This window comes from Centroberyx gerrardi, chromosome 14, assembly GCF_048128805.1.
Source record: "Centroberyx gerrardi isolate f3 chromosome 14, fCenGer3.hap1.cur.20231027, whole genome shotgun sequence".
Classification (NCBI taxonomy): domain Eukaryota; kingdom Metazoa; phylum Chordata; class Actinopteri; order Beryciformes; family Berycidae; genus Centroberyx; species Centroberyx gerrardi.
In genome coordinates this window covers 28,186,337-28,213,719 of record NC_136010.1, presented here as the reverse complement: position 1 = coordinate 28,213,719, position 27,383 = coordinate 28,186,337, and the positions used below count along the sequence as shown (strand labels likewise).

General features: G+C 42.8%; 1 protein-coding gene across 1 annotated transcript in view; it reads left to right on the top strand.

Annotated features, from left to right (window-relative positions):
• nphp4 (nephronophthisis 4) overlaps nt 1-27,383 on the top strand; it is a 165,466-nt gene that overhangs the window by 48,173 nt on the left and 89,910 nt on the right. Inside the window, exons 7-10 of the mRNA XM_078288374.1 lie at nt 1,233-1,417; nt 5,993-6,128; nt 24,100-24,309; nt 25,432-25,567. Of these exons, the coding sequence (XP_078144500.1) occupies nt 1,233-1,417; nt 5,993-6,128; nt 24,100-24,309; nt 25,432-25,567 (667 nt within the window). The remainder of the gene's footprint in view (nt 1-1,232; nt 1,418-5,992; nt 6,129-24,099; nt 24,310-25,431; nt 25,568-27,383) is intronic.

Sequence of the window (27,383 nt, the reverse complement as noted above, 5' to 3'; positions counted from 1 at the left end):
GTGATCACGTCCCTCTCTGGCTGGAGAACACTGCAGTAGCTGCCTGTCCACTCTCAGCTGCATTAGCATGTGATTAGATGTGTAATTCCAAGGCTTTAGTGCATCAATATTTTGTGGGAATTCAATCCATGGGGAAACGGCCTTTATGGCCAAAGCCATAATAACCATGATCTGTGTGTCTAGTGTTTATTGAGTTCACTCTGTTTCTCCAGCATGCATTTAGTTTATGTTGTAAGCTGCTTAATTCCAACGTGATTTCAGTTTTTGTGCATTTTTATTTACATTTTCCATCCCTTTAGTGCTAATTGTTGACAATTATTAAGGATGTTTTTTAATCAGTTTTGCCGTACCTCCGCTCATTCACTCCCATTCAATTCCAAACGACATTGAAAGCGACTCCACAGACTTCTAATTCAGTCGATAAAGGTAATCCGTCACTGCGAATGAGAAGCTGCCACGTTTTGCAAAGTTGCATCAGAACGGTAAGGTCAGGCTATAAACTTTTTTTTTTGGAAAACAATCCACAGTGATGTAAAACAGTAAGGGAATGCAGGAGATGAGCAAAAACTCCAATCACGCTGGAATCAAAGAAGTTAGTTGATCAAAGACGTTAATTGCCAAAAAGCCAGTCTGTTCCATTAAGGTCCATTGTAGCTAGTGAGGTGGGCCATTTCCATCCCCCAAGCCTCCCTCTGTCTCTTACCATGTCTGAGCCCAGACATCAGTTTGGTTTGTTAATAGAGAACAATGAGGAAAGGTGCATGATCTACATATCCAATTGCCTCTCTGACTTTGATGTCTTTCTTACCGCAGCTTACATCACGCAAGACCACATTCTGGACTGAAATCTCCCTGTCTCCAGGCTATGCATCCCTCTCCCTCTCTATACATCAATCATGTGAAGTCGTCCTTTGTATTTGGTCCACATGATCTACAGCCAAAGCCTCGATCTCCCCCCCTGCTCTCGCCATTTCTTGGCATATTGAGATGAGATGAATCTTTAAATGATCCCCCTGGGAAAATTGGGTCGTTAGCGGTAAAATAACAGTAGGACATAGCAGGGAAAAAACTGAATATAAACATGAAATGGAATATAAACAAGAATATAACAAATTGGGGTTTTATAAACGCATGCGACTGACAATTCTAACACATGATAACAGTAGGACTTATACCTAGAAAGAGTTTTTCCTTAAGATTCCTCAAATCTTTTCCTTCTCACTCCTCCCCAGAAGCAGCCTGGAGCAGAGGGTACACTGAAGATGGTTGTCATCCAGGAAAGGCGGCTCCATGTCGGGGTGCACAACGGCTGGTGCTTCCTGGAGAAGCCCCAGGTGGTGGTGCTGGAGCCCCAGGCCGCGGGGAGCCGGGGCCGGGCAGACAGCCCCTCCAAACACGGCACCCTGCCCAAGGACAGGTGAGTAGAGCGCATATATGTCTTCGGCATGGACATTAGGCTTCGGGTTGTACAGGATCTGGCTAGGCATCATGCTGTCGTCAGACAAAAACCACAGATCTGCAAAAAGTTTCTCATTTTCATGGTATTTCATCACCTTCTCCAGGCTGCCGGCCCTTTTGCTGATAGGCAAGCGACTGAAAGTTTAGCCAGTGAAGTCAGCAAAAACAGCGTTTTTTGCAAAAGCTAGGTTGGTGTGGATTTCATTTGTGTATCATATTGGTTGGGAGATATCTGCAAAAAGTGGAATATGAAAAAAAACACAATTCTCCGATCCCCTCTCATGGAGCAACAGAGAATCGCAGATTTTGGGGTTATATCATATCCAGGAAGCTACACAACCCAAGCTACTACCAAAGTTCAACATCACTTTAACACTCACCTCAACATGACCTCACTCTCTTCCCTCTGCTCCCATTATAGGTGATGTAGGTCAAAGACTGTACTAAGAGACAACCCAAACACAAGCAGTACTTACAGGTAGACTAAGCCACATACACACAGACTTCAGGTTGTTTTCTTCCTGGTTATGAACATTAACTGTCATTAACTATGTTGACTATAACTTAGCTGAAAACAACTATACGTCAGCTGACATTACTTAAATGCTACAAAGCCACAGACTAAATTGACTGACTGATAATTGTTCTTCTACTTGCTCATTTGCAAAGCAATGCACTATCACTATACTTTTACTTTGCAGCAGTCAAAAACTGGATGCCTTTCTGCCGTCACTGCATCACAACCACAGGTGATTTTGACTTTATCAACACTGAAACATTGGCTCCCTGTTCCTCTCTATAAAAAAGCCTAATTTGAGAAACATTGTGGTATCGACACGGAGCTACTGATGTTAAAAGGCGCATCAACCGGTGAATATCAAACTTCAAACTAACTTCACCTGGTGATCAATGGAGCCTTAACTGATCTGGTCTAGACTCAAAATAAATGTCAATTCAAATCTTAGGTAGGCTATGACAGTGAAAGCTAAACTTACAGTTAACAATAATGTTCTTATCCTTCTCTTCGATCAGTTCAAAGTAATGTGAATATTTCCAAGTTCTGCAGTTTATTGTTGTGTTCATTCTGAAAGCGAGTCGTAACCTACAAGCCTCCACCGCACCGCAGCCTGCTGCACAGTCTGCTAACTAAACATTTAACCATTTGAAAGAAAAATGAAAGTAGCGAAATGTAACTTTGAGAAAGTAACTAACTCGTTAAGTTACTCGTTACCACAAAAAAGTAATCTGATTACTGTAACCCCCAACCCCCAACACTGCTCATGGCCTGAGTCTTTGATGTCAGCAGTCTTACTTTCAATCAACACACAGGTCAGGTGCAACCAGCACACCACTACAAAACAAAAACCCTTGACCTGTAATATTAAATCCAATTAAATCCAGGAAACCACTTGTTGCCACTGCGGTTGCAAACATCTGATAAACCTCCAAAATCTATTCAACTGATCCTGGACCATGAGCTATCTGTCCACCAAATTTCAGCCAAATCCATTCATAACTTTTTCACATATCTTGCTCACAAACGGGGTGAAAACCGGTGGAGGTAAACACACACACTCACACCCATTTTCCATTTAATCTTGTGCAACCGCATACATTATGTTTACATTTCACATGTCCCTTTTTAAGTAGCCCATTGACCTTGCTGGAAGAACAGATACGTCAGGTAACGCCCTCCGCACCCTGACCTGACCCCAGCCTCATAAACGCTGCATCCCTTCGCTCCCATGCCATACAAACCTCCATCCTCATAAAAACAAGCCTCGGTGTGTGTTTTTACTTCATGGCCAATCAAGGAGATACGGCTCCCGCTGCCTTCGCCCCTGGGTTTTATTGAAACGCCGTGACACCCGACGTTAACCCTGTCAAACTGCATCTGCTCATGTGCGGTCAGCGGACGATCTGCCATAGATCAGTTGTAAAAACACACGGGTTTGATGGCTTCAGCGCGTCAAAACCGCGGCAGTCGGTGCGTCTTGTGCACGTGGCTCCGGGAGGCGAGGTCGCCACTTTGCACCGAGGTGCTTCAGCGAGGCTGTTCGGATAAAGCTGGAAGGATGGTGGGAATAGTTTAAAAGACAGAAAGGCCTGTGATAGAGGTTATAGCAGGGTATCAGTATCTGAGAATTTCCTCAATGCCAAGAGCGAATACCAAGAGCCATGTGAGCAAAGCAACTTGCTTTTGTGCCGTTTTCACACATGGGATGCTGGAGCTTTCTTATTGACAAAAATGCCTGCCAGAGACTTGTGTAGGAGGAGAGCATTTCTGCCAATGTTGCTGCAATTCCTACTGGTTGACAATACAGGTTAAAGATTATTTAATACTAGGGATGGGACGATATGCTTCTCTCACGATTCAATAAGCGATATGGGGTTCACTATTCTATACAACCACGATACAATGTAATAAATAAAAGTTCAATGACAACAAAGTCTGACTGTGCAGAATTCTGTTTATTTCTGAGCCACAAATCTTTCTAGCGATGGCACTGGCTCGCTAGAATGTAAACAACAATTTAAAAATGTCATTACAAACTGCAGATAATATAATTTGGATGGAGAGCTTGTGAAACTGTGATGGTCAAGCGTCTCATTTGTGATTACTACAGCAGAATAAAAATGTTTCTGCCTCACGATACGTATTGTCACATTTTTGTATCACGATGTATTGAATTTCGAGATATCGTCCCATCTGCATCCTTAAGTTTAACCTCATTTACCCGAACCTCAGACCTCCAAACTGTGGTGATGAGAAACATATTCTCTTGCCTGAGTGCAACTATTGGAATTTTCTGGAACTGAACTGAACAAAAACTGTTAAAACCGCAAACCAAATAAGCATTGAGCATGTCAAAATACAGGTATGTGCACATTTTAAAGCTTTGGTCCATAATTTTCATACATTTCACTGTCTTTTTTCCTTAATGATGTCCATCCTGTGGGTTTTTTTGGAGAAATGCGGTTGTACTGACAGCGCTGTCTGCAAAAATACCTAATTGGTTGAAAGCATAATGGTCTGCACACACATTGAGGACTGTTAGTGGCCGCCGATGACAGAATCCACTGCATATGCTGTTTGGGAAATTCCAATATCTTCCATAAATCCCTAATTCAGTCCGTCATCCGATAATTGATGTTTTTGTTTTATTGAGAGGTGCCGTTTCTGTGAATGCAAGGCAGGTATTTTTTTGAGCAGTTGCATACAGTAATGATGTGGAGGACCTCTGGGTTACAGGAATAGTCGTATCACACTCCCACTCAGAAGCAAACAGAAGACGGATGCAAACATCGACAAGTGTGTGTCTGAATTGAAATGTATAGCCTTCGCCGCTTCGAATCGTTCTTTGTGCGAGACGCCGGCACATATGATAATTATGTGGGTGATTATGTGGGCGTCTTACAAGCATGAGAACTTGCGCGCGCAAACACACACACACACATTAACCAACAATCAGAACACCTCCGTGCTCAATTACCGTATTATATGAATAACCATAATCAGCATCTGAAATAATACCTCACATTACATCGCCTGCAGTTGGCTAAGCGTGAGATGTTTTTTAAAGAGGGAAAACGCAGCCTGGTATGATAACATATGTGTAGGCAATAATTATTCTCTTTGCCTTTTTTTTTTTTTTTGGGAGGTTGGTGAAAGCTGACGGTCTGTCTTGCTTGTAGTGCGCCCGGGTGTTTTCAGACAGCAGAGAAAGAGAGGGAAAAAAAATGGTTCTATTCTCCAGAGGGAGTCCGCGAAGTAAAAAGAGAAAAAGGCGCTCGGCCCGACCCCGCGACACGCCGGCGCTCCGCAGCGCACCCCCCCCCGCCGATGGTGTATGCAAAGTGTGAATGACGAATAACCGAGCGCGCCGTCGCACCGCTTGCACAGGAGGGCCGGCGCTCACCAGGGAGGATTTAGCCGGCGAGTGTAGATCCTCCAGCACACCCTGGATCACAATGCCACATCGTTTTATTTCTTTATTTTCTTTTCTAGTATTAAGAGAAATGAGGGGATTGGGTGGGCTGCTTCTAGGTATTTCTGGGAAGGAGACTTTTGCTTCCAAAATGTCTGTCAGCGCTGCCTGAGATTTGTTCGCTCTTCTTCTGTTGTGTTTTTATCTTGCTTTCGTTTACTACATACCTACTTTCTCCACTGTCTTCTCTTCTCTCCCTGTCTTATTCCCTTTTATTTCTCCTTTACTTCTGCCTGTTTATCAGAAACAATATTGCCGAAGCAGTATACAAAATGTCAATTTTCAAAAATGGCAACAAACAACTGTTGATACATTCAAACTAGTGAGATGATGAATTATTTGGCTTCAAACAATGTACTACACAATGGCATATAATCACCAATAGCTGAATGTTCCAAAATTGAAAACATGTCATTATGCAAATCATCTTTGTGAGTGTGTTTGTCCTCTTTCCGCTTCTTTTCATGCCCCTCTCTGTCCTACCACACCCCTCACTCATCATGTATATGTGTGTGTGTGTGTGTGTGTGTACGGTGTCCCCCCAGCGCGGCGTCGGCATCCCTCCCTCAGATCTTGGGCCTTCGTAGCAGCCTGGAGCTCCGGCTGACCAATCACAGGGCTCTGGGGATCGTCTTCCAGCTGGAGTACGTCTTCTCCGCTCCGATTGGCCGAGAGACCACGGTAAGGAGGGATACACACACACAAGCCCTAACCCTAAACTAACCTTAACCTGACATAATCCTAACCCTAAACCCAAATCCTAATCTGAAACAAACCCATTGGAAAAAGTGAGGACTGGCCAAAAATGACCTCACTTTGAAAAAATGTCTTCACTCCGAAGGTCTAAAACTCAAACTGGTTCTCACATGAATCAAAGTTGAATAACACACACACACACACCACACACACACACACACACACATAGGCATTCCCTGCCATCCTCCCTCCATCCCGCCTCTGTCCTCTCACCAACACGTTTCCTGTCCTTAGAGTATCGCTCCCTCCATCTCTCGCCATTGTCTCCCAGAGGAAATTACAGAAGGCATCCTTGGCCAGACAACCTCTGCAACAACAACAAACAAACAAGACCGGGAGGAGAGTGGATGGAGGGATGGAAGTGCGGGATTAGAGGAAAGAGGCAGAGGAGAACAGATCCAATCAGGATGTATTGAGCCGGGTTGGCAGCTCGCTTCTCATCCTTAGCGCTTAACCACACAGTTGGTCATGTGGCTCATCTACGCCTACAATATGGTCTATTGGGTTTATACACACAAAGCACCAAACAACTACTACAGTGTGTCTGCAGGTCCTCAAAAAGTCTTAAAAGTGTTTTTTTCTAATTTCAAGGTCTCAAAAAGTTTTAAATACAGTTAAATTTTGAGTCTTATAAGAAAACTCAACCCTAAAAAGCTGTAAATGTCAGATTTTGGTGTCAGTCCCTCAGAATCAAAGAGCGAGGGCTTCTTTCTAGAGCCGCCATTTTGCACCAAGAGATGTTCAACAATCATACAGGGAGAAATCCATCGTAGAAGAGGAGAGAGACCAATTTTTCCACCAACAGTAGCCTCAATAGACCAGAATGCAATGCAGCCACAAGACATATTCCGTTTTCGTCAGGGGCTTCACTCATTTTTTTTGAAAACTTGCTCTTTCGATAGGCATTCTGGGAAATTTAGGAGATAAGTAACTGAAGAAGAAGTAGACAGGCAGGTTGAGGGAAAGCGGTTACAACAAAAAAGCAAATTACAACACTGAATAACTCCTGGAATGCATTGAATATCACAGATTGATGATATATAACAGCGCAAGAGTATCCAAGGGTGGAATTTTCATTTAAATACGGTTTCTGAGGTCTTTAAAATCTTTCTTGGTGCACTCCCACATACTCTGATACTGCTATTGTTTTGTTTTTTTACTCTTTGAACTGAATTTGAGAAATTTGTGTCAGATTTCATTTGAATCCGCATTAAAATGGCCTTAGAAAGTCTTTAACTTACAGAAACACGTAGTCACCCTGAACTAAGCTATCATGTCATGACACATAGACAATTAAGATCCAGCCAGAAGGTTTTGCAAGGCCTCCCTGTTCTGTATGGACCAATCACAGTCCATGCATACAAAACTACAGGAATTCAGACATGTAGAAACTAGATGGCACTAGAGTGCATACCGCCGCCAACGCTATAAAATTGTCAAGATATGCCAGTTCCACATGATGGATTTTCACCAAAAGTTAATAATTTCTTCCATGCCACAGCCACAACTTGTTTCACATCAGGAGATGCACACATTTTCATGACTGAAGTTAATCAGTAATTCTTTGCCCCATGACATTTCCACAAAGTTGGTGTTTTCGTGAATCCATTCGGAAGTTACATGCCTTTTTTGTGAGAAGCCACGCCCACTGCCACACCCCCCTTTGGCCAATCGGTGTGAAAAGTGAATCAGTTCTTCCTTGCCAGACGGAGCCGGGGCGAAAACATAACCCCCATCCAGCTCCGTCGGCGGAGGTAATTATCACCTTCTCCACACAATGAACAGTATCTATTTTGTGTTGCTAGGGCCTCCTTCTCAGTGAGCCTATCATTCGAAATAGTGTTAGACATTGGTTTGTATGGGGCCAGCATTGTCCTTTAATTAAAAATGAGATGTCAGCCAGTATTGTTCACCTATGATAGAGGTGATAAAGTTTTTAATGAGTTTTTGGATTACATATTTATTGTATAATTGATCAATATTACACTGATCTATGGAAAGCCCTTAACCGATCAATTCTAATGAGACATTTCGATCAAATTCCACACAAGTATCCATCTATATGTTAATTATATTCTTGTCATTATCCTGAATTTCAGTGGAGAGATTTAGTGTCTGATATTTCAGAGGCTTTTCCACCTTGCCACCCCGGTGTTTTGGCATGAACATGGTTACATTTGAAGATATAAAATTTCATCACAAAATATTGGCTACTGGCAGCTTCAACCCAAAAAATATCGGTAGTCAGTGGAGCTCTAATTTGGAGTCCCCTCATGCCTTACCTCTATACATATCAATCACATATACCGGTAGCTGGCACTTGTAGCCAAGCTGTGAAATGACCTGAGCCAAATTTCAGCGTTTCCACAGCTTGATGAGGAAGGATTCCTCTTGGGTTGCGGTCAAAAGTGATAAACACACCTATACACATTGCATTAAATCCCAAAAGCAAAGAGGGCTGGGGGGGGGGGGGGGGGGGGGGGGGGGTTGAGGGGTGGAAGAGGAAGACATCCTTTATAACACGGTCGTAATTATAGAAAGAACTGGCTTTCAGTCAGGGAAAATGGCAGAGAGAGAGAGAGAGACAGAGAGGGGGATGCAGACCGACAGAATCAACACATCCCCAGGGAAGTCATTTCCAAATTCGACCTGCGCCACTTTCAGCCGCTGATGCCACGGAAAAAGCAGAGAAAGATCTCGGTAATTATGTGCGTGGGCGGGCCTTCAGCACTTAACGCATGCCAAAGCCGGACTCGCATTGTATGCCTGTGTGTTGTCCCTTACACAAGCAGGGGTCAGCCGGATCACCAATTAAAAGCAGCGGAAAAACAAGCGGCCGCTCGGTCATCAGAGCATCACGGCGCATTTGCATTTGGTGTATTAATTTACCCATTCTTACCTCCGCAAGCACTTGACAGCTAATCAGACTGTTATTGTAAATGGACACAATTATTTTTTTCCTTTTCAATCAAATACCACGGATGAGAGTGATTATTCCACATTCTTGTTGACACATAGGGGGAGATGGTGTGGAATAAACAGAGGAGTTGAGTGAGAAGAGGAGGGTGGAGGTAATAGATTGGGCTTCCACATAATAACTGGTTCCCATGTGGCCGAAGTATTTCACATCACATCTCACTTTAGGGATAGCTCACCTTGCTCTTCGCCTTGTGCATTCTTTATTGCATGCAGTTTTGTCCATGCAATTTTGTTCCACCATCCACCTTTTCCTAAGGAACAAGGGAATTACCAATGTGGGGTCATTTCATAAGCTGAAGAATCATCAAAGACCTAAGCATTTTACGCTGGAGGAGACAACGATTTGTCCGTTACCAGAAACGTATAATAAATACTCCCAATGGGGGACACACGCAGTAATGTCCGAGAATTGTTCAAATTAGTTAATTTCATTCAAAAGTTTTCGCCAGCAAAATAACCTAGACACCCTATACCTGGGCAGAAGTGTTGGATTCCTAGGTTGTTGTTCTGGTTAAAGCTAGGGTTAGGGTTAGAACTAATTTGAAAATTACTCTCGCATTACTGCATGTTATTCGCCATTGCAACTATTGGTTTGGGAATGAATCGCGACCACACACCTTTGACGCACTTATTTCTCCTTGGCTGCGAGGACTTGTAATAGATTTACAAGAAAGTGACTCATATGAGTCAGATGCATTAAACTTACCCTAACACCTAGCTTGAGACAAAAAAAAATCGAATACATCTGGCAGAAGTGTCAAATCCGTGTCTGTCTACATCAGCCCAGGATAAATAGGCAAGAACTGTTGTGAGGACCCTACCACGCCCCACTTCACCACCTTCACCTTCTCTGGCATTGTGATGAGGTGCGAGATATTTACCAGGTGGGAAGCGAAAGACTAATTGCCGTCTCTCTGTGTGTGTGCGTGTGCGTGTGTTTGTGCGCAGTAAATTTAGATCCTCGTGAAGGAGTGTGTCATGATCTGTCTTGGGTCTTGAATAATAAGGCTTGGAGAAACGTGCTGCCTCCTGAGGACAGCGGAGGCCATGACACCCCAAAACCCCAACCAGCCACCCATCACAGCTTTGACAGGACTGCGGCCTCGGTAGGACACTGCGAAGACTGAGTCTGTGTATCTTCGGCTACCCAAGGAGGAGAAGAGTGCGAAGGGGCGGTGTGCTCCTCTTTTCAGTGTGTCAGAGCTGTCAGAGATGTGATGCTTTGAGGTGTTATGTCTGTGTTGAGCTGAGGTGTGCCTTCAGGGCAGGCAGCTGTACACTGTCAACAGTACTTCGCACCCCTTGACATTCCTCGCCGCGATCCGCAAAATGTGAAGGTTCACGTCTCGCCGCCGCCACAACCTCGCTCGAGACATTTCAGCCTCAGCAGAGTTCCTCAAGCGTCGTTACTTAACCCTGCAAAAGTCAATCACATTGACTGGAGTTCGACCCACCGCTGTTGATTTGTTGCGGTTTAACTGCACTTGTACTCTTGGGTATGTATCAGAGGTTTTGGCTTTTGACCTTGGCATCTATTGTGAGGCCTTTGAGTCAAAAAACCAAACATGTCAATGGTTTGAATGTCGCTTTTGACATATCAGTTCTTGTGATGCCTTGCGCCGTTTGTGCCTTGTTGCCTTAGGCCTGGATTCTTATGTGGAATTATAGTACATCATATTATTTTCTATTGTCTCTTGGGATGTTTTGTGCATATGTATTCACTTAATTTATTATATCACAGAATGGATCATTCCTCTGTGGATTGCTTCATGCATCTTTGAAAAATATATCCCAACCCAGGCTTAAGTATAAGGAGTCTCCTGGGCAATAGTGCACGGACACCTTGATGATTGAGAGTCCCCTAAAATGGAGAACTCTCATAAAACTGAACCTGTTTGTCCAGCCGTTTCCATGCCTCTTTGGCTCTGAGCGTCCACATGGCCACTAGATGGTGCTGTGTAGTGCAACTTGAGGGAGTGCACTCTCCTTTATGGGGCTGTGCTTGCAGGGGTGGAGGGCAAGAGTATGTATTCTGTCTTTCTGTTGTTCTTTCGTCTGATTAAATAGAATTATGTCTTTTGATGTATTCTGAGGGGGCTAAGGTGGGTGAAAGGAGGAAAACAATTTTGCTGAAATCCCTTCACTCTCAGAACGTTAACACTGTGCAGTCCAGAGCCAATCGCTCGGTGCTCCGAGGCTGCCAGCATCTGTCATCTGCTGTGTTGAGAAGCCAGTCCGTTTCTCACTGTAAGACAAAGAAAGAGGATGACCTCCTTTCACAAAATTGCATTGCCCTCATTGCCTTTCAGTTACGATGGAAGAAAACCGTGCAGTGTCATTGTTGTCCTCTTTGGTATTTTTGATTGCAGTTGCGACGGGTTGCTCTTTCTGCCTCTTTCTCTCTCTGTCGCATACTGTCTTTCTCTCTGAGAGCTTTTGAGCTTTTGATCTTTTCTGTCTCCAACTGACAGTCGGAGGGATGGGGTTAGAATTTAAGTGGAGGAGACTGGAACTGGAAGAGGAGAGGAACTGGGAATTTTGTGCGATAGGCTGTTCTTCCGGGGTGGCTGGGGTTGACGAACTTCAAACAAGCAACTTTGCCTGCAGTCAGATACATCAAATGCGCACTCCCTGTCTCTCGCTCTTTCTTTATTTCGCTCTTTCTCTCTTTCGCTCCCCACCCTCATCAAGGGGGGCCACGCTATTACTCAGCATTCCTCTAAGTGCTTGGGCCTTGATGGGCTTTACACACGGGAACTGTGTCCTTTCCCCATTTCTACTCCAACTTTGCCACATCTCTTTGCTGCTTATCGAAGACGAAAGCCTGAGAACCCATATATGGAAAAGAAAGGCAAGGTAAAAGTATGTTTGAGAGTTGCAATTAGTTACTCCGCACACTGGTATGCTCAGTAATTACGACGACCCAAAATATTAAGATGATGGTAGACTTTAATTTCCTGCTTCTGCTACCATGTTATTAGTGTAATTGCTCCTTTAAGTAGACCAGCGAGTTATGGTATGAAATGCTGTATTCATTGGACATGATAGTATAATATTACAGTTTGAGACATAAATATGGCTCAATCCTCACTATCCATATGGGTTTACACAAAGCTGTGAGGTAATGTATGGCGCCCTTGAAGCAGCTTTGATTTTTCCCTTCATGGACTTAATTAGTTATATTTCAGTGTTGAATTCCAATATGCTCCTTTCCATGAACCTGCGTTCGCAGTAATGAGCCATTTTTCATACGGGCCACAGCAGCACTGATAAGAGTAAATACCTCTTTGAAAGAAACATTTTAACCTTTTTAATTGTTCATCTCTCAGCTGCTCTAAATACACTTATCTCTTTCATGAGAAGTGAAAAGCGGTGTCCATCATAGCGCATCATGCATTCAGCCATCCACTCAAAACTGGAAGTGGACGCCATCCACAGTACATGATTTACTCACCGTGAAAATACTTGGGTCACTGACAACTGACGCGAGGCGGCGATGGCTCCCCTAATTGTGGTCTGTCAACACCAATTTAGCCCGGCCGTAACTCCATCCGAGACATTTCTGCCCCGGCTCTCACTTTCCGATCGCTGCTTCTTTCAACCACCGTTAGCTCGCTGCTGTTTATCAATTGAGCCATGTAATACAGTCGCATAAAGCTTAATGCAAGACGATGGGGCTTATTGTTGTCTGCCTTCCCCCGCTGACAAGCACTAGCTCATCACTAATGGAGGGGCCGGTCCAGGGGAAATCAAGGCAGGAGGCGCTGCTGGCCCATGCGCTGTTGTCCTTTTGCCAGGAAACAATTTGTCGGAAGGCATGACAGCTGCAGTCGTCCAAAACACTGACACAGGGAGTGAGTGACTGCTCGTGGGTCGCAGCCTTGGAAGGGGGAAAGCGATGGACGGATAAAGGGAGGGGAAGGAAGGGAGATGTAGAGACAAGAGACTGCGTTTCATCCTCTCACCAACCGCCGTCGCACTCCGGAGAGGCTCTCAGAAGCAGATCACATCCTTCGGAACAGTAATTAGCGACTCGCCCGAGTTGTTCCGCGACAGTAAACTCGGTGTTGGAGGAAAAGCATGTTGACAGTTTTGACACGTGCCCCTGTTACCGAAATGGTTTCTCTGTTTGAGCGAAGGAGGCCAAAGCACAACCAGTAATGAATGTGTCACCCACGTCACGTCTTGATGTCACGTCACCTTTGACCCCGGCTGGGCTCGGTGACTGGCGCGCTTGATTACTGTGCGTCTGAAGAAGTGTAACCATTACCGCGTGACCTTTCTGATTTAAACGATTTAAACATATGCACTGATTTGCCCTTTACTGCGGTCTCATCTGGGTATATGCGCACACAGGTCTGGGATTTGGCAGCAGGTCCATTTCTAATATATAAGGCAATCATCCAGCTTGAAGAAAATGTGGTTACCTGTCACAGATGGTGTAAATAGTACCACCCCAAACTGTCCCACCTCACAGAAATGTTTAAAAATGTCATTACAAAGGGACAATAATATAATTTGGATGGAGAGCTTGTGAAACTATGATGGTCAAGCGTCTCATATGTGATTACTACAGCAGAATAAAATGGAGCTAATATCACCATTCATTTTTCTGCCCCACGATACACATTTTTGTATCGCGATATATTGAATTTTGATATATTGTCCCATCCCTATTATACAGTGACTCTCACAAAAACAGTGTGAGTTCACCTCTGGTTAGTATGTTAGTCTGAACACAGTGGAATCGGGTACAACATTTTATACATCCACTCAAAATAAGGAATAAAACAGATAAAGCACCAATACATATTATGCTACAGTAAATCATAACTACTATGTATGGATGCCTCTTGACCAATGGCTTTTTGATTAGGTTTCAGACTATACAGGCATTCGTTTTGTTTGGTGCGGAGCAAGCGTTCCATTAGTCGAGATATTTAGCAATTTCGCTTTCTTAATTATGTGTTTATTCCTTCCGCTGTCTCACATGTATTTGCCAAGGGATTTAATATAAACAGTTTGTTGAGTAGAATGGAATGGCATGGCTAGAGACTGGGTTTATTAAAGGTGTTGGTGTACAGCTTCTTCTAGGTGCAGCACAGACTCTTGTTTGGATTTTAATTGGCTCACAGACAGGTACATGGTGTATAGATCGTTGTGTGTGTTTGTGTGTGGCTATGTACAGTACCCGTGTGTGCGCTTGTGTGTGTGTGTTTGCACGGTAATTGTGAGCTTTAATAATGTTTGCTGATTGAAAAGCATCTTGCGAAGCGCTCCCCGTTCACATGCTCATTAAAATCGCCGCTTTACACTGACAACCTCCCCTGACCTTACGTGCCACTCCCTTGGTCTTGGTCTCCTTGACTACTTCCATTATGACACATGCAAGAAAAAAAAAAAAAAAAGTCCTCCCGTTTGTGTGGGCCTCATCCTCAAAGAAACAAGTTATTTTTTTTGTTTTGTTCTGATCTGAAATGTCACACAAATGTTAATTAAATGTTAATCAAACATCTTAAGCACAGTAATGTCATCGGGATTTCGAAGTGATATATTTAGCCGATTTGTGGCCTATTCTGGAGGTCATTCCTCCCTGGAGGTCCTTTCCCTTTCTCGCGACGAGAAGCGGAGTCGAGGATAAGGCAGGGGAGGCTACATGCCGCAGAGACAATATTTCGTTCGCCTAATTAAAATGAATGTCAGCTCTTCCCCCACTGAGAAGTGCATCAATCTCCTCCTGCGATGGGCCCAGAGTGAGTCTTACCCTGTCAGTGCCTGCCAGCAGTGCCATCCTTCTCCAGACGGTTGCATCGCCTTGGCAGGGAGAGAGGGAGTGGAGATGATGGTTGCACATTTAATGGTTGCCATGTGGCCGGCCACCTCAGACTAAGGTCGCCGCTGCCAGTATAGAGGAGGTGCAGCCCCGACTGGAGCGTTCAAACAGTCAACAGTCAAACAGCAGTTGGACAAAGTGGCCAGTGCCCTTTGGACCCATTTGCTGCCTGAGCACTTCTACTAACTTCAGTTTTCTTCAGTCATTTTCCATTTTTAATACATTTTCAGAAATGGGCTGCCTTTTCATTACTATATGCAAATATAGAGAAGGGAATTACTCGCACAACCAACACAGATATAAAAAAGAAGAAAATTAGATGAAAAAGTGGCTTTAATACACATGGCAAAAACAAAAGAACACAGTAATTTTTTTTTGTATCACAGTCAGCATCTAGTAGGCTATTGGTTATGCTTTTCTTTATACCACACACCTGTAAACAAGTGAAAACTAGCTTGGTGCTAGTTTTCCAGACCAATAGAACAGCTTAAAGTATCAAACCCAAGTATATCAATTGTACATTAAAAATGTACATGAATTCCCAGCATCTAGACTAAGCTGATGACAACAAAACACAAACGGCAAAAATCAAGAAGACCCAAGGCAACCTGCTTAGGCCTGTAAATGACTTTAGTCTCAGAGGGGGGGGGGGGGGGGGGTTTGAAGTGCATGACAGCCACAATGGGGGGCTGTGTTTACCTCAAAAACTGTATCACTTTCTAGTTGAATAATGAGTTGTTGTGTTAAGCTGACTCGGGACGCAATATTCTCTGTGGGTCCAACTATTGTAGATATGTAAGACAAATTATATTTAGGTCCAAAATCGAGAAACTTATCCTTTCAAAAGCAGCCGGCTGGAGACGAGTCGGTATCAGCTATCTTAATTCACACTGATCATACTGCTGCCTCCCTGAAATCTGTCATAGGGATGGAAAAATGTAATCCCTGTGTAGGCTAACTTACCTGGGGTAAACAGCAGGATGCCACACTATGTCTCACTCTTCTCTCACTCTCCCCCAAAGAAGACGACATTCACCAAACAGACTTACAGAAGCAAAGTAAACTAGAACATTTAGTGTATTCTTTTGATTTCCACTACATATATGTAGCCTATATATGGTGTTATTTTTATTTCCTCTATTCCCTCTCGATGAGAAATTCATTTTTATTACTTTGCCCCGGAACCGGTCTCCACCTACTTTCTCTTAAAACAGCCTATAAACAGAAGTTGGATCAGACTTTCTACTTACATGTGCTCCCAAGCTAGACTTTGTCTAGACCTGATAAGCCGCTTACAAACTCCAAATCTGACAGATCTTTGATGTTTAATCAATTCAGGCATCAAAAACAATGCTATTGTCACAAGACTAATTTGAGACTGTATTGACAAAATATCAAGTTAACATATTTTTATGGAAAAGGCATGAATTGCTGCAGAACTCACATATACACCTACCTTTATATACACCTTTTATTTACATACAGTAAGTGATTTGACAGTCATTTGTCATCCCTATGCATTATCATTATCTTTTTTTTTTTTATTTTGATCTCAGGAGGTGTGCACTATCTGCAGCAATGATGACAAGCAGCAATAATTATCTCACATTCTTTATATTCCTGCACTCCTCCACTTAAATCCACCCCTTTAAACAAAAATGATTTTAAATGAGAGAGATACTGGCTGTTCCCCCTCACCAGGCTTTAACACTGTGCAGATTCCATTACGTATGTATGTCTAAAGGTGGGATCTATCATCTTGTTTGTGGTTGCACAGCTCTACATGTAGCCCAGAAACAATCACCGACATCTCCTGTCTCGCATTCATCTTCAGGTGACGATTTTCTTATTTCAGCAGAAGAATAAGAGCACCTGACTCTGTAAATTGGCTTCAGCGGCATAAATGCTCGTCGTGAACGTCTCCTTGAAGATTCACAATCAGCGCAGGCGAGATCTGAGACTGAAACACAATTCTCCCAGAGCCTCATTTGGCCTTGGCGAGCTGAACGGAACACAGTAGCCTGCTGGGTTCATTTGGACTACTTGTGCAGATGGATGAAAATGTGAGTGGTTTAGTGCTCTTAAGTTAATGATCTCGGTGCATGTTCCCTCACTTCCTCCAGGGCTTCTCATTGTGGAGAATAAGTAGCAAGAGCTGTGGGCCAGTGCCTGTCACAGGGTCTTGGCTGAAATAATGACTTGAACAGCCCAACAGACTGCAGTAATAGTAATAACTGTCAGACTCCGTCTCCCATCAATGCTCACATCCCCCTAATTTAGGATTAATTTCTGCCATACTCTAAAAAGCCCTGAGTCGCTGGAAGTCTCGCCTTTTCCTTTTGAGCTTCTCCAAGACTATGTGCCTGCAAACAGCTTTATCTCCAGCTCTCACAAATTTGGCTTTTTTTTATATTGGGAACATTTAAATGACGGTAATAGTCGCTCTTGAATCGGCCACTGTTTCTAAACTTAGTGGTGTTTATACTTTTTTATGTAAAGGAAGATGGCTCTTCTCTACTTTTTCTTTGTCAACTTTGGTAAGTTTTGAGATCGGGGCGGGACTGCTTGTGTTTGGGCTTCGGTTCCTTTCTTCCATCGGGAAGCAGGGTGTCAGTGCTTTTTAATGTGCGACACTCACTGCCTGTCACCTTTTGGCATATCTGTGTTTTAAGTCGACGCAGATAATTTGGTATGTTTTTTCCCTCCTTTTTACCCACCTCCCCTCAGTGTCCCCCAAAGTTTGATGATTACTTTTGTTGCTCCAGGTTACAGACATGAGATCTTTATTTCCACCCAATTGTATGTTTGACACTGAACTACTTTTTTTGTCTAGAGATTCTGCAGCATTGTATTTTATACTTCTAAACAAGGTTGATGGATTCTTCCCTTAGAAAATGCTTTGCCAGTTGGAGCAATTATGTGTGCAGTGACATCGCCTGTTATTGTTTTCTGTACAACTTTATGAAAAAAGTTTGCTGCTCCCTTGTTTTTGCCTCAGGCAAATCTTTTTCTGTTTCTATTTTTTTTCCACCCAACTGCACTGTTGTAACAATTGCTGCTTGGTTGCTCTCCAAGTGCAAGTTAATGACACCTATTTTACATATAGCCTTTAATACTCAAATCAACAATGTAATCACCCTTTAAGGGAATTGGCTATTGATTATACTGTCTTGTCCTACATAATGAGTAGGCCTACCATAGCCAACAGTTTTACAAGCAACTTTTAGTACAATTGAGGAGTTGTCTCATTAGTCCAAATATTCCCCACTAAAAAGGAGTGCAGGTGCAAAGAGTAATGTAGTATTTCCCCTGAAATATAATGCCATTGATTGGATGTCTGTCTGCTGTCATCGCCAGGCTTTACAATTGATCAAGACTCACCGAGTTGCTATAGTGCTCAAAGTTAGTCGATGAGTCTCTCACCGGAGGCCTTTAGCACATACAATACAGCTAACTACCTCTTACAGTACTGTCTCCTTAAGGCAAAACAATTAAACCACCTAGACCGGCAGGTTGATGTAAGATTGATCTCCGCTGTCATATAATCAAGGAAAAACATAGTTCTTAAGCTCGTGTTTGCCTTGCGATGTTGTGTGCTGTTTGTATACGGTACGCCTTGTGTGCGAGGATTACCTGCATAATGTGAATTTTTCCCGCACCGCTCCGGATAAAACTATTATCCCCGTTTGTTTACTCAAATCGCAACTGAAGAGCCACGTCGAGATTCCTCGCAATCCTATTGTTTGCCAACCCAAGCTGTCAGCGCTCCACGCTGTTCATATGTAGATCACTCCGCTTTGATGCCCATGGAAGCGCTTTAAAACCGCCACATTGAAATCATGATTGTGATTCATGTTGCTATCAGCATTATCGCCTTCTATTCTATTCTGTTTGTGCTGTGCATGGTTTAGTCTCCATTGGTGTACGGGCAAAATTACACTTTCTTGAAATCTCTTTGAAAGAGCTTCCATTTTGCCTATTAATAATAGAGTTATTACTTGTATCGTCCCAATCATGGATGTTCCAGTCATGTGTTTAGAGATAGCTGTGGAGAGACATGCTACTTTCCAATGGGTCATTCGCCTACAGCTTTTGCCTTTCTTTTTTCATCCTCGCCAACAGTTGCGCGGTGCAATTTTGAACACAGAGCGGTTCTTAGTTTTCTGTGATTTGAAGACTTTGAAAGTGTGCGATAAGCGCCGAGTGTCGGACAGATAAAAGCTTTCTCGAGGCTGTAGGCGTCCCCGTAGAAACGGCCCCTGATTGGTCCCTTTGTCTCTCTCACGTTCTCTCAGAGCTCAACCAGCATTTCTCGCCTCTGATCATCCCCGCGCCCGAATATATTCATTAAACATTACAAGAACCGAGCGCTCGGCCATGTGGTAGACACTCATCTCGCTCCGTCTCTCTCGCTCTATGGGAGCACATACGTGGTACAGAGAGAGAGAGAGAGAGAGAGAGTGCTTGGGAAAAAAAAGAGACACATTAGATAAATTGCCTTACATTTTTTACTGGCTACTCCCCGTGCCATAAAATGATCTTTCTCTAGTTAGATCATTTTTACAAAATCATCACTTTGGAAATGGACTTGCTTGATTTAATGTTTCATATGAAGCATCTTATTAATTCGACCCCATGAGATGGAAAAACAGGCAGTGCCTCCGGGGGGAATATACCGCTATCTGTTTTACGGCTGCCATATATTTCGGGGAGTTACAATTCAAAGAAATAACAGTTAATGTCTGTGCTAGTTGGGGGGGTAAAAATATAGTCCTCAACGAACTCCCTCTTGAGAGGAATGGAATATTGATCTGCATCGGGGGCCGTCTTGCGGGGCCTGTCTGGGAGGTGAAATGTGTGAAGCTGTGGAGAGATCCTCTGAGATGTACATAATAGACATATAATGATAGGATTTATTACTCCGCTCTTTGGTGCACTCTGCCTCTGTCGCCGACTCTGGCAACAGGATTACAGTATGTCTGATGGACCGCTCTATGTATAGAGGCTTTGCGTCACAAATCTCCTAGCAACCGCACCTGCCGCAATCATGGAGGTCCAGTCGAGAACTGGCCATGCACAAAGTATAGTACATCAATTCAGTAATGTTAGAAGTAAAAGTGGATATTCTGATATGGTAGATTTGTTTCATAATTTTGATTGCAGTGAAACGGGACGCTGTCTTGTCTTCTGCCCTTGCAAACAAACCCGGTCCCGTTTGTATAGCGGTCACGTTCAGATTAATGCTGACTGCTGTCAAGCGATATACCCGTTTTGATTCATGACGCAACATTCTTTTAGGGTTCTTATGAATAGACAAAGGCACTCGAAGGAACTAATTTCGGTAACGGACAACAAAATATGGCTGTGTTTACATTTCTGAGGTTTATCTGCCACTTGTTATCGACTGCTTTCAGACACGGGAAACGAAACGTGTCTCGCTAGCAATCGAGCCGCGACCGGGTCCGCCTGGGCAGAGCCAGTCGCGGCTCGATTTCGGGTCGTGATTTCACTTTCACACTTGTCAAAAGTAATCCTGACGAGGAGGTAAATGTACGCAGTCTGAGTTGCAGTATGAAAAAAGTCAGTTTACCTAGTTGGTCTTTGGCTTTTTTTTGTTCATTTCAAGTCCACCATATATGATAATTTGATTCATAGTGTTCTTTTTGTCGACCTTTCCTCTTGGTTTTCAACAGACATGAGATTCAGCTAAATGGTTAGCTAAGCTAACATGTCAAAGTTGAGGGACACTTTGGGAATGCAAACAAAAAAAAAGAAAGATCTAATTTTGGGTTAAATCACAGATTTGGCTTCTCTATTTCATCTGAAAGTCAGTAGCCTATTTTGTTTATAGTGAAATGCTTAATTAAGGTGTGAATAATTCACTTCACAGCCAGGCAAGGACAAGGAAAGAAGGGGAGAAAGACACAAAGTCAAGGAGAGGTGAAGAAGCAGTTAGTGGATGATGAATCAGGCTGTTCAAATATAACCTTTTTAGCCCAAAAAGTGCTAGTGATTTCATGGGAGCAAGTATCACTGAACTGGCAGATTGACTGCACAAAAACTATTAAGAGAAATAGTGAATTTTCAGCAACAGAGGTCAATAGGGCGAGGCGTCTACTTGTTGAATTCATTCAAATTCGTGTTGTGGCATAAAATGTAAAAAAAGAGCAATATTCATAAAGCCTCAGGTAGAGTAGGTCTGTGAATAGATTTCTTTTTTAAGGAAGATTGCCAAGGAGCAGAAGTGAGAAAAGTTCAGATATCCTACTTTGAGATTCTCTGTGAAAACAGGCCCAGTGTTCTAAACATAATATTCCACAAGCAGAACACATATTATTTATTTTCAGTTGTACCACTTTGGCAGAGTTACAGTGAGGAAAAAGCAGTTATCTAGTGTAGGCTATATATCACATTTATGATTACTACAGCAGAATAAAATGTTGCTAATATTGATTCATTTTCCTGCCCCACGATACGTATTGTCACATTTTTGCATTGCGATATATTGAATTTTGATATATCGTCCCATCCCTAATAGAAATGCAACTATGCTGTTTACCGCTATTATTACCTTAGAGCTAATATAACTATTATGGCTGCCAGAGGATGTGTTATGTCACCTGAAAGCCCTTCATTTAACTAGCGCTACATTCAGTACTTGCTGACTGGGGAGGCTGGGAGTCCTATCTGGATGCCACAGTATTTATGTACATAATATGTAACATCATCACCCCAGTATATCTTCGATGTGTCTAAGTCAGATAGGGGCTGGGAAACTCTTAGAGCTCTTGCCAAGATCCAGCTGACTGGTGCATATGTACGACACGCTGCAATAACCAGCGCATTTTGAAAAATGATCAAAGGGACAATCTTGAGAACGCTTCAGCCCGACAGACACCGCACGGCATTTATAAAAGAGAAGATATTTACATGAATGATGACCTATTAGATGATGATGTTACATGTTGAAAGCGTGCTCAGGGGGATAGTAACCACTGAATAGGCCATAATAACGCTCTGTTTTCTTTTGAAATTAAGTGGACAGACAGGGTCCTTGTGTGTTCTGCGCCGTCCTACCTATGATTGATTACTATAGTCTGAGGCTGACCGGCTTATTAATCGATTCAGCAGAACCCACGAGTCCCCCGGGGATGATTTAAAGCAAAAGGCGTTTTTACTTTTCCTGGGATGGCTGAAATAGACGTGCCATGGGACTGATTGTAAATCATGTTTAAGCACAACAAATCTGCTCCTAAACTGTGTGACCCAGTCTTTAGACCCCCACAGTATAGACCATGCAGCAATGTCAGCTGTGTAATGTGCAAACCCATTGCAGTGCTCAGTACTCGGAAATAAATATAGCTTTACTAGTAATAGTTATATTACCACTGCCTTACATCATATAAAGCATTTGATCACTTTTCAAATTGTCTTTTTCTAACTTTTCGTTGATATATTGATTTTCTCAGTGATTGATTCAGATTCAGAAACTTTATTGTCAAAAATTATCTTTGACGTGGCTCATAAAAAGGAAAAAAAGACATAAAAAAGGCATACCCCATAAAAACAAATAAACAGACATAAGGGTTAAAACCATAGGCCTACATAAGATTAGAGGTAAAAGTAATTAAAAGTACATGCAAATATGACTGTGCGAATGTCTTTCATTGTTTAAAATACTGATGGCTGTTGGGATGAGGGAGTTCTTGTAAGTGTTGTGATTTATGGTTTGTTTGGTAATTGATTACTCAAGTTTGCATGCTAATAAATAATTTATTTTCACTTTAATTTCAACTGTATTAACACAGCGTATCAACCTAAATCCTAGAAATACAGTAACCATCAACCTATATCTTAGGAGCCACAAATCATACAGGCCATACTGCTAGATTGCTATGGTCTATATATCAATATACCAATATTTTCATTACCAGCTCCTGGGATTTAAGTCTGGTCTGAAGTAAAGGATAGTGCTGTCCAATTGCAAATGCAAGACATGTATCGATTTTCCTCTGCGGTTTCAGTCCCTATACTTTTGCCAGTTGCACAATCGTTTGGGATCAAATTGAACCTTCTCGACTGCCTCTTCGACCGTTTAGCAACAGTAGTATAGCAATTCCCTATGCTGGGCTATAACAATAACCACATGACTGTCATACCGCAGTATTGGTAAGAGCTATTCTGGGGTCACAAATGTTACTGCCATCACCACCCTAACAGCTGTTGTCATTTTCTTCCTTTTCTTCTTCCTTTGTGAAACCTCACTATGTCATTTTAGGTTATATTTCATCATAAATGTTATGTTCTCCGCATTCCACTTAAGCTCCTTTGCAAACGGCGACATCAGCGAGTCGCAGCGCCGGTGTTCTTTGGGGAGAAGCGGAGCTGTCGATAGGCTTAGCCCAAACTAGATAGTTTGACTTAGGATTTCTGATGATGCCGACAGAAAATACAGACAAGAGTCCTTAACTGTTTGTGCTGTTTTTGTGTTGCTATGATTTTAGTTGCAAGAGCTTATAGCGGCCATGTCATGGTCCTAGTCATAGTCGGGTCATTGCCTTGGGCCTTAGTAAATGATCTTTGAAATCCACATTCTCTCACTTTAACATAGGAAAAGTTGATATTTTTAAGGCGTAAATATGTTATAAAACAGCAAATTTCGATAGACCGAAAATGCAATGTTTTGTTTTTTTGTCCCAATCTGCAATCAAAGCTGTCTGTAAACATTTGACTGAATATGAGAACGAGAATACGGCCTGTGTAGGCTTTGCTGTTTATTTAAATCATAGTTCTGGCTCTGAAAATCTTGCAGTAGTCAGTGCTGCACTCTCATCTTGCCAAGTAATAGCCACCACCACTATAATTTAAAGTTTGAAGTAGCTTCATTTAAAAATATTAAAATTGATATTGAAATATTGAAAGTTGTTTTGTGCCGAGCAACCCGAAGATTAAATCAGAAACGGCAGAGAAAATGTTCTCTGTGGGGTTTTAAAAGGTTAATCAAGGTTGTTTTCCTGTCTGCGGAAATATTTCCAGCCAACATTTTAGTCTCCAAATGTCTCTGCGTCTTTTTCCATCACACAGCTGTCTGCCACCTCGACGTCCCGGGCGGCCTTCATGCAGTGCCTGCGTTGGGGGGTCTGGTGCCCCTTCCAGGAGGCTGCCGACTGGAAGGGGGAAGAGATGCAGCTTGCCCTGCTGGGGGGTGCAGTGCCAAACCCTTATGGAGTCATGGTCTACAGCACAGAAACGCCTGCCAAAACCCCCAGCCCCTCGGCTCCGAGCGCATCCCAGGTAACACAACAGTTGGAGAGGAACATTTTTCCTGAGAAAAGAGAAAAAAAAAGTGTTGAAAGATGTTAAAGCGCGCTGCTGTTTTTCAACACTGTGCCATATTTGTTCAGCCAGCTCAGCTGTCAGAGATGTTTCCCTGAAGACAAAAACTTCAATTGATATTTAACGTTCTCTAACCTGTCATTTTGTGCTGTGCGGTGCGTCTGCAGGAAAGTCTTGGCAAAATGTCTTGCTACCCTGCATGACTAAAGAGGATTTTGGAAATAAGATATTAGATAAGTTGTCTTTTTTACCATCTGGAGTCATCTAGAGTCAAATTCAGGTCAGTTAGTCAGGGTGAGAAACTCCTCTATACCTGACTGTACACTATCAAACTACATCACTCCTCTATACTGAACACTATCTAACTACATCACTCCTCTATACTGAACACTATCAAACTACATCATTCCTCTATAGCTGAACACTATCAAACTACATCACTCCTCTATAGCTGAACACTATCACACTACATCACTCCTCTATACCTGACTGTACACTATCAAACTACATCACTCCTCTATACCTGACTGTACACTATCAAACTACATCACTCCTCTATACCTGACTGTACACTATCAAACTACATCACTCCTCTATACCTGACTGTACACTATCAAACTACATCACTCCTCTATAGCTGAACACTATCAAACTACATCACTCCTCTATAGCTGAACACTATCAAACTACATCACTCCTCTATAGCTGAACACTATCAAACTACATCACTCCTCTCCACTATCAAACTGCATCACTCCTCTATAGCTGAACACTATCAAACTGCATCACAGTTTACAGCATTTGAGAAAATTATTTCCCACAAATCATGTCTGTTCTTTAGTGAGCAGTATCTAATTAATAAAAGGATGTCAAAGTTTTAACATTGTGAAGATATAACTTTGAATCTTCACACCTCAGCTGTGAATTTTCACAGAACCGCACGTCATCGCCACAAATCTCCTTATGGTGTCTGCCTTGCCGTTCACTCCTCGTTCCTCTGCAGAATCTGTTCTTGTTCATCCGCCAATTGACAGTTGTCTTATGTTCCTGAAACCTCGTGTGCTTTTTCCTCTCACGGAGGTCCGGGAGGAGAAAGATAAGGTGCGGTTCCGCCTGTGGTCCGGTCTGGAGGGGAAGGCATCCAGCCCGAAGGCGTCTCTGAGGACCAAGCAGGAGGATGCACGGCAGAGAAGACCGCCGTCATCGCCGTCGCGTGGTAAATATCATCATATGCATTAGGCTTGGGTGATTTCCAAAATGTACTATTACGATACTGCCCCGCCAAAATATCGCGATATACAATATTATTGCGGGCGGGCGGGGGGGGGGGGGGGGGGTCGGTGTAATTTGCTCATTCCTACTATTTCCAGAAAAACAGGCTGATTGTGGAAAAAGGAACCCACTTGAATTAAAAAGACTTTAAGCATGATTATTTTGTTTTTTTTTACTATCCTACCACTAGAAGATTATAGGTAGGTTCGATATTGCGTGAAATATCGTGATATTTGATCATATCGAATATCGGCCCAAGCCTCTCATACAAAGAGTTTGCCTCCTGGATCTTTGCAGTTCATGTTTGATATTGAAACCACTTTAAATGGCCGTCTCTGTTTCTCTCCACCAAGAGGTTTTGTTTATTGGAGCAGAAAAGCTGTGGTCTGTTTCTGCGAGTGGCTTTGGTGAGCGCATACCTGAAGTGTGCATTAACACCCGGGAGAAAGCAACCAAAGTTCTAAGCAGCCACCATCAAACCCGGCCTGTCCTCCGTGCATAATGCAGCCCCCACCTCCGCGGTGTTATCTCAATGGCACCACCTGCTCTCCGCACGATTAGTATGCTCCGTGATTGGGGTCTGGGGGGATAAAGGAATTAAATCAAAGTGGTAGGAATATCTGGAGAAGACTTCGGCCGTCCGTTATGACCCCTTGATCTTGAACAAGCCTTACATTGCTATCTCATGCCAGCTTCTGCTCTGAAAGAGGAATTGTGACCTGAACACAGACACCCACGTACAGTACAATATTTGCAATATTATTGCAGCTAGAAAGACATACAGTATTTGCCATCCTCTCCTGTATGTACTAGAGTCTAACCAAAATGGGTTTAAATATATCGCAATACAAAAATGTGACATTACGTATCGTGGGGCAGAAAAATGAATGGCAATATTAGCTCCATTTTATTCTGCTGTAGTAATCACAAATGAGACGCTTGACCATCACAATTTCACAACCTCTCTATGCAAATTATATTATTTGCACTTTGTAATGACATTTTTAAATTGGTGTTTACATTCTAGCGAGCCAATGCCATCGCTAAAAAGATTTGTGTCTCAGAAATAAACATAATTCTGCACAGTCAGACTTTGTTGTAATTTAATTTTTATTTATTACATCGTATTGTGGTTGTATTGAATCGTGAACCCCATATCGCGTATCGAATCGTATCGGGAGATAAGCAGATCATCCCATCCCTAGCATGTAAAGCACTGTTATTGGCCAGGTATTGCTCACAAATGCAGAGACATTTCATATTTCAATATTTGACGACAGTTTGCGCCACAGTATCACCCGTAAAACAATAGATCTACTATTTTGCCTCTGCGTCTGTGATGATAAGTCTTTCACGGTGGGGGGAACCTTCAAGAAGGCTACCCAGCGAAACAAAGTTTTGATTAAATATGCCACATCCTGCATGGCGCCAAAGATAAATGAGGTGCCACTGTGGGCATCTCTTACTGAAACCTAAACTGCTGATTTGCTCTCTGTCTGTCGCTGAATTGATTAAAAGCATGGTAAACACCGCACACAGCCACTCAATCCCATTGACAGCAGAAATAACTCGAGTGAACCCCAGCTGTACACTTGATGATTTCCATCCTAATGATGCTGTTAACTTATCTGCCGAGAGAAGAATGGTGTTGATCGGGGCCCACTTCATGGGTGGGCAGGGAAGGCTTTTGGCAAAGTCTATTAATGACATTTTAATCAGCGCTGAAGAGTCCTCAAAGGACTGCCCAAGTAGCCCAAATG